Genomic DNA, 10,034 nt, shown 5'->3' on the forward strand with positions numbered 1-10,034 from the left:
TGGCTGTTACCATTTGAAATGTAGTTTGTTTTTATTAATTCAGGTTAAATTAGTAGTAACGATTACATGGGCCAGCGGCAGGTTAGGTCCCCACAGGGACGTTAATAACTGACCTTGCACTGAGCCAATATGCACCTCCAGCTATACAAACACACAGCAACACTAGCAATGAGCTATTTCAAGAAGTAACATTACTCAGTGAGCCAGACCTGGACCTGGACCTGGACCTGATGTGATTTGGAGTGAGAGTTCAGTGGTTGGTGTGATTACATGACAAAGAAAACCGCTGCACAAATCTAATTTCAGATTATTTCAGACCTAATGAATTAAATCAAATTCTGGCTAACTGGGTAATCCTGCTTCTTGATGTAACAGCTAGGACTCACTTTCCCACAAGCTGTTAGCTTACAGCAGAGAGACTGTGAGCTGCTTGGTGGGAGAGGGAAAGCCAGCCCTGCGAGAACAGTGATGAAACATGACAGTAGTGTCAGCCTCGTAGTGGCACCTCCCATTGCTTCCCAACGGAGAAGAAGCCTCTGCCTTCTCATGGACATGGAACTCCTTCATGAAACATCAACAGAGGAAATACTGACAGTGTAAACATGTCTTCTAGCACGAGGTCTGGGTCAGACAAACGACACTGAGCTGAGAGAGTAGCTGTGCTAAAATAAATAAGTTAATAGTGTTTCTGTTGCACAGTGCGCCTGGGCAAAACAGACGGGTTTGGAAAAACTCCAGATATTCAAACCTCCAGAGGTGTGTCGATTTCTTTGTTCAAAACGGGAACGAAAACTGAACACCTGTTAAATAATTCTCCACTATTTCTTAAAGGTAAGTAAATACGTGCAGCATGAGCAGTGATAGCCAGACTTCAACAGAAAATGCACAAAAAAAAAAAAAAATCACATCACAGACAACATGCTGCAAGATGCAGAGCTGCTGAGCCGCCTGGACTCAGCCGACATGTGGAACGAGCACCTAATCTGAGAGTTGACTTCTGATCGATGGATCACCTCTGACACACTGCTCATTCCATGTTTTTGTCAGCTAAGTCTCAATGGTCCTCATTCCACTCCACCCTCAACAACTTTGCAAAGTGCATCTTTAAAGATGAGGACAAAAAAAAAACATCTCAAAGACTATTACCACTTCTGTGTGTTTTTTTTTTTTTTTTTCATTCTTGTATTTTGAAGTAAACAGCTCATTAAAGCAAAACTGAATTTTGAATTGAACTGAATGCTGGGTTGTACAGTTCCCAGGCGTTAGGAGTCCACATCGGGGTTCCTACTTTAAAGGAAATCATATTCCAGGATTTTCTAAAGATATGTTCAGTGACTTCCATAATACATGTTAGCTGCTGCTCACAGACGGTGCATCAGTCCCTAAAAATCTGCAGCATGAGTGAGGGAAAACTGTCTGAAGGTATAATCTCAACCAAACTTTTACAGCGTCTCGTGATTATTTCCACGACATTTTATGAGCTTTCAAATTTTCCAGGTGTTTTCCATGACTAGAATTCTAGTCCATGAAGTTCCAGGATTCCCAGGTTTTTCAGGACGAGTGGGAATACGACAACATGGTGGTGAAATCTCCTCATTAGCTGCTCTGTTCTCCCCTGGGCTGATAATCCACAATACACTATGTCAATAATCTCTCCATTCACTTCCACAGTGCAGCAGAACAGCTCCTAAATTAACGATTTTAACAGATGTATGAACACGAATAAAACAGATTATGCCAATATAAAGGACAAGTCCTGGTTTGGATTATAATTTGCGACACTGATTTCTTCCTGGCACAAGGTTACTATGCAGAAGTTTCCTGCAGTTGCGACCTGCCGGATCTACTTTCCAATTTTTGGTGGGAAAAATAACAAGAAAATAGCCATTTAATCTCCATAAAAAATGGGTAGCGGGACTTATTTTTTATATTGGCATAATCCGTTTGGTTTAGAAGGTCTTCTTGCAATGGAAGTAACAGAACTACAGTGTTATGGATTAGCAGCCCGGGAGGCTCATGACGCCCAGGTACAACCCAACACGCCACCAAAGTTCAGTGTTGCTTTAAATGAAACAAACGGACCTTGGTCAGTACCAGTCAAGCACTTCTCTACTGGAGCTTTATAAATATTTGAAATAAACCCACGTCCTGCTTTGCCCGGGTCACTGTTGCTCACAAAGCCAGTTGTAGACCAGGAGCTGTAGCGGGACAGCGGGGCAGCGAGGAGCCACTAATGTTCATTCATTACCATCAGACACATTCATCAGAACAACAAAAACAAACAGAGCTGTCAACAAATAAAAACATGTACATTAAGAAACACAAGCTGAATAAAAACACTTAATGCACCGATGCATTCACACACCCACATGCCTGGCAGGAACATGGACTTTCTGATTCTTCTTATGGAGCTTATCGAGCATCACTCTCCTTCACAGCGATCCGAAACAAAGTGCAGGATGACGACAAAATGTACAGTCCTTCAGTCAGAGATAGTTTGGGCTCAGAGAGGGACAAACTCTATGTATTTACCTTCAAACGCACCTTCCTTCTTGCTAATGCGGATGAGATGGGAAAACGCTCCCCATCCTTGTAGTGAATATGCTGTAGTGGCTACGGTTTACTGGAAGGTTGTTGAAATGGGAAAAGACACGGGCTTTTGTTGTCCAACTCTACCAATTCACACCAAGATTTTCTTTGTTTAGCACCTGGTCAGCCTCTTCCAAGGATTCAAAAACACTGGACCGGATGATTTAGAAGTAAAGAACACACCATTTCTCAACCTTGTCATTTACACACTTTGAAATCCATGGAAGGCAGTGAACCAAGCGCGCGGAGCAGAAAGCTTACAGGATGGTACAGCGGCAGTCGGGTGAGGGATGGGGGGACGGGGGGAATGAGGGGTGGGACAGGTGGCGGTAGTCCTTGTAGTTTGACCCTTATGTGTGTTGGAGGGGAAACGGGGAGAGAGGAGTGTCTCTCGCTCGCTCACTCTCTCTCTCTCTCAGCCTTCCATTCCAAAGTCCTCTGTGAACTTCTTGACTTTCAGCAGGTCTTCAGTGTTGACTGTGGGGCGAGTGGTGGACAGAGAGCGCAGCATGTCCGACTAGAGGAGGGAGAGAGGCAGCAAAACTTTTTTTTAATAACTCACATTCAGTTTCTCAAACATCCATAATTAGAAATTAGCACCCACCAAATCTGCTTGCATTTTTCAGAAGATAACATAAGAGGATACTGTGAGTAGTCTTGACTGGACTAAAAATACTCAACTGCTACTAAATAATAAATAAAAAACTACAGAACACATAAATGACACACTTGTTGAGAGTGTGAAATAAACATTTGTCATTTTATGGTGTTATTAACCATAAAGGTGCCGTTTGTGTGTTATAACATAATGCTGAGTGTCTCACCATGCAGACTATGGGCTCCAGCAGTTTGTCACTAGGCACATCCATCCAGGTCATCTCTATGGCGGCAGGATCACCAGGGGAACACGGGGTCAAGAGGTCGTCCACCATCACCTGGTTGTTGCTACGGGATGGACCGCGAACCTACAGCAATATGAACGACAATTTTTTATTGCTGGATTGTTCCCACTTTTCAGTAGCCACACTAAAGAGTCACGTTCCTGATCTTGCTCCGTCACACACCGGACTGCAAAACCAACGCACCTTTTTGAAGTGTGTGGCAGACTGGACCTTCCTGACCGGCTGCATGAGGGCGTCCCGTACGATGATGCTGATGTCGGCTCCAGAGTAGCCGTCGGTCTTGCGTGCGAGCTGCCGCAGGTCGGCCTCGCTCAGGCTGTGCGGTGTGTTGCCGAGGTGCAGGCGAAACATCTGGGCCCGGGCCGGCTCCTCCGGCAGCGGGATGTAGATACGCTTCTCAAACCTGTCAAACAACGGACCATGACCTTTGCTCACTCATGTGTGCACCAGGAGAAGATGCAGAAAAACAAATGCAATGTGACATTCAGTGTGTATGGATAGGGCCCACGTCTTACACAGCTCAGTAGTGCAACCTGAGGTGATCCTGTTGCCCACAGTACGCTGGCACACTGCATGCAGAGTGTGTGGAGTGTGACTGAGACAGGAGATGTCCAAATGCAAGACAGCTGAGATTTGACGTAATTTATTATTTTTTTTCCAATAGGTGCCCAGTCCAAATGGGCTTAGATGTCCATGTATACAGGTGTGAGATCAAATGAAGAGTATATTCTCTCCTGAAAAACCACGCCCATCAGGGAGAAATATCAAGTTTTTAGGGAGTAGAATTAGGCCGACTTCACAGTGCTCTTGCATTTGCCATTTCACCAACAACTTGACTTGGCATAAACAGAACAAAGTGTCAACAGTGACTGACATTTTTGTAGTGGGTTAAATCGGAGTGATGTGCAACAGCACTGTAAACTGGCCAATGCGGCACAGCGGGTGGACACTTCAGTCTCAAGTGACTGGTGAGCAGCACCCAAATCCCTCCACCTACAGAAATTTGCTAACAATTGGGCAAATTCAGACTGGAAAATGGAGAGGGCAATTAAAGAGCAATTTAACCACTAAAGTAAAGAATTTATTGATAAAAGAAAACCCAAACTTCACATGGGTCTGCTTGTTTCAAAGGAGCCTCCGAGTGTGAAAAAAATCATAAATCTTATAGAAGAGTGATGGTGATGTACAGAGGAGTACATCCTCCCTGATTAACCTGAATTTACCTCTTAAAAAAAGAAATACATTATTTGAGTAATCCATCCTGTAAGAACTCATTTATGCATCCAAAAATGTCTTAACACACACACACACACAGTTTACAGCGGTGTGTTCAGGGGACACCTGACCTTCTACGGATGGCGGCGTCTAGGACCCAGGGGATGTTGGTGGCTCCGAGCACCAGGATGCCGTCATTGTTGTTTCCCACACCTACGAAAGCAGAGAAGTGAAGTCATAATGAGCTCCCCCTGTTTTCCCTGGGGTCCATCATGAAGGACGTGCAATGACCTGGATACAAAAGTTAACTCACTGAGAGAGAACAACATTTTTAAGACCCCTGAACCTGAAGCTACAATTAAAGACAATATTTAAATCATAGTCAACATCGTTTAAGGCTTAGAAATCAATATTAACTACAATATATGCCCAAGATGATATGATAAAGGATATGATAAATGCTGAAGCCCACTGAGCCACCGGAGAGATGACTCGACACTATACGGATCTTAATATTTTCACTTAATACATGACTGAGCTTCATCTTTCAATATCTGTTTTTTTTTTGTGCCTTTGACTCACCCTGCATCTGGACCAGGAACTCTGTCTTGATGCGGCGGGCAGCCTCGCTCTCGTTCTCGTTCCTGGAGCCGCACAACGAGTCCACCTCGTCAATGAAGATGATGGATGGCTTGTGTTGGCGAGCCAGGTCAAACAGGTTCTTGACCAGCCTGGGGGAGGCAGCGAGGGCAGAGAGCAACACAGACAGGGAGACGGGAGGGAGAGAGCAGACCGTGAGGTGAGGCAGGGGGAGAGGCTGAACGTCTGTGAGGAAAAGTGAGGACTCGTGGATGGTTTTACTCAGAGTGTGATTACAGCACATCAAAGTACAGTGCATCAATTCACTCACAGCATGGCAAAATAGCTTCCAAAGTAACACTTTAACCTCATAAACAAACATGAACAAAGAGGATTAATCCAAGGCAAAATAACTCCCAGTGCACTTTTTTTCATGTTTTACAATTCTTGGTTAAAGTACTATCAGGCTGTTTTTTCCTGCTGCAAGGCAGCCATGTGGCTGTTTCCTGCAGATGCTGCCGGCCAGATCTACTTTCTAATTTCAAACAGGAACTAACAAGAGAAGAGCCTCTTCATTTCCTCAAAAAAATGAGTACCAGAAGTTTTTTCATATATATATATTTTTGCATAATACACGATGTTCATGTTCTTTTGTGTGCTAAAATATTATTTTGGGAACTGCTTTGCCACACTGTTCAAGTAGATGGAGATATAGAGCTGTTTTAAAAGCAACTTTGAAAACAATGCCAATAAGAAATATCAATATGTAGCATCGGTATTTTGACTCAGCACGATACTGAAACATCTATGAATGCTGTAAAATGGTCTAGTCTATGTTTATAAAAGCCACTGTCATGTACCAATATTCCACAGAAATGCATTCACTCTATTACACAACAAAATGCGCTTTGCAGTGAAGCAAACTATGAAGTGCACTGCGATTTTTCTACAAAGTGACCCATTCATCAAACTCCAGATATTCCTTGACTTCCCAGGAGAATTTATACAAATCCCTGACTTTCCCTGTCTGGAATACAACTAAACTGAGAGAAACGTACTTCTCGCTCTCTCCCAGCCACTTGGACATGAGGTCTGAGGACGAGACGGAGAAGAAGGTGGAGTTGTTGGCCTCGGTGGCTACAGCTTTGGCCAGGTAAGACTTTCCCGTCCCTGGAGGACCGAAGAGCAGGATGCCTCTCCACGGAGTACGCTTGCCTGGGAACACAGAGGCCAAGAGGACTTCCATTATCCCAAAGAATGTTATATCAGTGGTATGTATGTTTTTGCTGCTGCTGTAATGATGGACTTCCTCCTTTGGGAGATAAATAAAGTTCTACCTTAACCTTATGTCAGGGTAGTCATGTGTAAAAGATAGGTTGAAACCTACAAAGAGGATTTAGAAAGACGGCAATGACATCTATATCTAACTCTCGTGCAAATTTCACATAAACTATGGAAATGCGGCAAAAATGCAAATAAGAATAGTTTTCCTCAGCTGGACTGAGGCAAATGAATCAGTCACTATTGGATAATTTTACCATTTCCATTCCAGCTTTTAGTTTTGATAAATTCTAATCTATTGATCATGCAGTACCTGTAAAGAGGTGAGGGAATTTGATGGGCAGGATGACGGCTTCCTTCAGGGCTTCCTTGGCCCCCTCCAGTCCAGCCACATCGTTCCACCTCACGTTGGGCTTCTCCATCACAATGGCACCTGGACACAGAAATGGACAGTCTTACTGATACAGCCGGTTGGGAAAGCTGAGGGAGACAAACGTTTGCTAAAAGCAGAGAGGTGACTGTGCACCTGTAGCCTAGCAAGTGTTTTATATTTAGAGACTGTACTGTGATTTATTTTTGAGCAGGAGAGAGATGAGACAGCAGCACAGTGCGAGTATTTCTCTAAACAGAGAACTCAGTTTCTTGTCCAAACTCATAAAATGGCACATCTTTTCACTTCTTCTGAATTTTATTGTAAACTAGAGATGAAAAAATATGCAAAGAGGTTACAAAGTCAATGGGGAAGTTCTGCTGTAACAAAAGGCCAACATCAGTCCGATATGCACACACTCACCCATAAGTTGTTCCTGGAGCTTCTTTTTCTCTGGGTTCTCACCCTCACTGTCGCTGTCACTCCTACATAGGAAATATGACACAAACACGTCTCAGTTTGAGTTCTCCACTTCAGTGTCCCAGCGTGCCTTCATATCACCTCACATCTTTGCAGGGTTTTATTTGTAATTTGAAATAATTTCCGCACTAAGACAGTGAGAAAGCCGTTGAGTCGTCTTTCAAAAGAACATAATGAGAAACAGTGACAGGAAATGACCCCAAACACACACACAAGGGGGTTTTTGGGTATGAGGAGGCAGATGTTGACATGTGAAAGCCAGCTGTTCCTCGCGCTCACAAAGTTCAGCATATCAAAACATGTGTGGCCTGATGCTTTCATTCAGCTAATTCCTCATGTTCTCTGGAGTCAGATTTGCTCTGATCTCTCTAACCACCAAAATCTCTAACCTGCTAATCTGCTTGCGGCTCAAAGTGACTTTTGATTAAAGGCTCTGGTGAACTTGTTGTTAGGCAGCGTGAATCTGAACAAACCAAAGACAAAAATGCAACAACATCAACTTTTCCAAATGGGTTCACACCAAAGCAAACAGAGGAGCTGTGCCGTACTTGTCATTGCTCTGCGCCTCCTTGACAGGTTTCTTGCCCTGTTTGTCTTTGTTCTTCAGGTAGTCCTTGAGTTTCTCTGCTCTGTCCAGATACTGCATGCACTTTGCTCGTATACTCTCCTTTGCCTTGTCACTGTGGGCCTCATCTGCAGGAAACAAGAAACCCAGAGTGTGTGTAAGACGTAGGCTAGTGGTGGGGAAAAAAACAATTTATTTACATATTGCGATTCTTTATTTATGTGATTTTATTTATAACTTTTATATTACTGAATTGATTTAAATAAAGATACTGCTATCATATGAAATCAGAAAACAACCAAGTATGTCATGTTGGGTTGGCAGCATGGGGACTAAATATCGCTCCAAGTTTAGGCTAAATTCTGGCAGAGGAAAATCTGGCATGGCCAGTTCCAGCGGGGTCCCTTGACCTCTGACCTCCAGATGTGTGAATGAAAATGGGTTCTCTGGGCAGCCACATCTCTCCCCTTTGCAGACATGCCCACCTTCTGCTAATCCCATGCAGTTTGGGCCACAAACCCTGCAGTCCACATGTGTTCTTGTGGCCTGTTGTAAAATGGTGTGTTTGTGAAGACTAGGGCCTAAACAGTCTTGGAGCTGCATCAATTGGCTTTGACTGGAGAGCTGAGACTCTTGTGGATTCAATGAGCCACATTTGATTCATGTGTGATGATGTTCGCCACCATAGCAGCCATTTCACTGCAGTCAGAGCATTTTGTCAAACTGGAAGTCGCTGTATAAAATGACCTCTAGTGACCTCTAGGTTAATCAAAGCATCATCAAACTTTACATCCACAAACTAGAGGAGAATTCAAAAATACCACTACCATTTATTGCAGTAAATTGTAATACTGCATCGCAGTACATGAAGAATTGCAATATTTAAGCATCTCAATACATATTGAATCGATCAGGAGATAAACATATTGTGTCTCTGCCATAGTAAGACATGCACGATGGCAACTGGCATAAGCTGTGACATCAAGCAACAACACAGCACTTTAGGTGCCACGTTTGTGTTCAGATGGAATATGTGGATGGGCGCTGGATGTAAATATTATAACACCACCATATGTGATGCAGCTCAGCAGTACTCACACTTGATAGCATGTAGGAAATACTCCACAGCATGCTGGTACAGGCGCAGGGCCTCCTCATAGTTCTTTGCCTTGTCCTCCTCTGTGGCTTTGGTCACAAGATCAATCGCTTTCTGTGGGAGACACACACACACACACACACACACACACACACACACACACACACACATCACGCAGACGGACAGAGGAGAGAGAGGATGAGGATGGAGCAGAGGAGCGGGGTCATGGACCTGTCCTCCTCCTGTGAAGCTCAACATGTTGACAGAGATGCTTGGGCCAAGAGAAAGGAGGATTTAGTGAATAATAAAGCTCAGTCAGGTCTTTAATTTTGCACTAATCCTTCTCTTGTTGTTAGTTCTGCGGGTCATGTCTGTCAGCTGAGTTTCTTGCACACAGTGTGGTTAGGAGGAGCAGGGGCACAGCCCAGCTAGCTAGAAGCTTGTTAGCCAGCTCCCGTTATAAACACAGCCAGTGGAGGAGATTTAACAGCCACTGCTAACGCTATCTGTGCTATTATAGTTTTTATATTTAGCTAGCTGCTCCAACACGTATTGTCAATATAATAAAGACACGCAGTGGGCAGGCTTGCTAACAAAGACAGCTTTACCGTTAGCTGTTTTTTTTTTTATCATAATAACAACGGGCTGCGGCTAGCTGCGGCTAACGCTAGCTAGCTACGGGTAGCTCACCTGTAATGTTGACGTTGTCATTTCATCTCACTCTTCTGCTATCCGCCCAGATTTGTGCCTGTGAAGCTGCCGGTGACGGAGGTGTGAGGAAACGGGCCTGTTAGCTGCTCTGGTTCCGGAGGGGACAGGCTGCTCTTGACATGACAGAAGAGGCTAATGACACTGCTAGCCAAAATGACAGCACTGCGTCTGCTGGCGAGCTAACGTCAAGTTACCCAGAATGACGAGGGACACATCCGGCGACACTTTGTAAAATAAAATCCAAAC

At 44.1% G+C, this 10,034-nt stretch overlaps 1 protein-coding gene across 1 annotated transcript; it reads right to left on the reverse strand.

Moving 5' to 3' along the window:
- vps4a (vacuolar protein sorting 4 homolog A) lies at nucleotides 1-9,989 on the reverse strand. The gene is made up of 11 exons (XM_030053293.1): nucleotides 9,768-9,989; nucleotides 9,080-9,191; nucleotides 7,965-8,109; nucleotides 7,360-7,421; nucleotides 6,880-6,999; nucleotides 6,344-6,500; nucleotides 5,289-5,437; nucleotides 4,838-4,919; nucleotides 3,675-3,894; nucleotides 3,414-3,554; nucleotides 1-3,106 (listed from the first exon to the last, which is right to left on the reverse strand). Exons 1-11 carry the CDS (start codon nucleotides 9,786-9,788, stop codon nucleotides 3,005-3,007), a joined length of 1,311 nt encoding a protein of 436 aa, XP_029909153.1. The 5' UTR covers nucleotides 9,789-9,989; the 3' UTR covers nucleotides 1-3,004.
- Between the last annotated feature and the right edge of the window lie 45 nt (nucleotides 9,990-10,034).

Source organism: Myripristis murdjan, chromosome 6 (genome assembly GCF_902150065.1).
Source record: "Myripristis murdjan chromosome 6, fMyrMur1.1, whole genome shotgun sequence".
NCBI lineage: Eukaryota > Metazoa > Chordata > Actinopteri > Holocentriformes > Holocentridae > Myripristis > Myripristis murdjan.

Bases quoted from the DNA above. Each gene is read 5' to 3' on its own strand.
- vps4a (XM_030053293.1), bottom strand. From the start codon at position 9,788: ATGACAACGTCAACATTACAG. The intron at 4,920-5,288 runs GTGAGTCAAAGG...CTGCTTTCGTAG, and splicing joins GTTCCTGGTCCAGATGCAGG to GTGTGGGAAACAACAATGAC. The intron at 3,555-3,674 runs GTGCGTTGGTTT...ATATTGCTGTAG, and splicing joins CTGCCACACACTTCAAAAAG to GTTCGCGGTCCATCCCGTAG.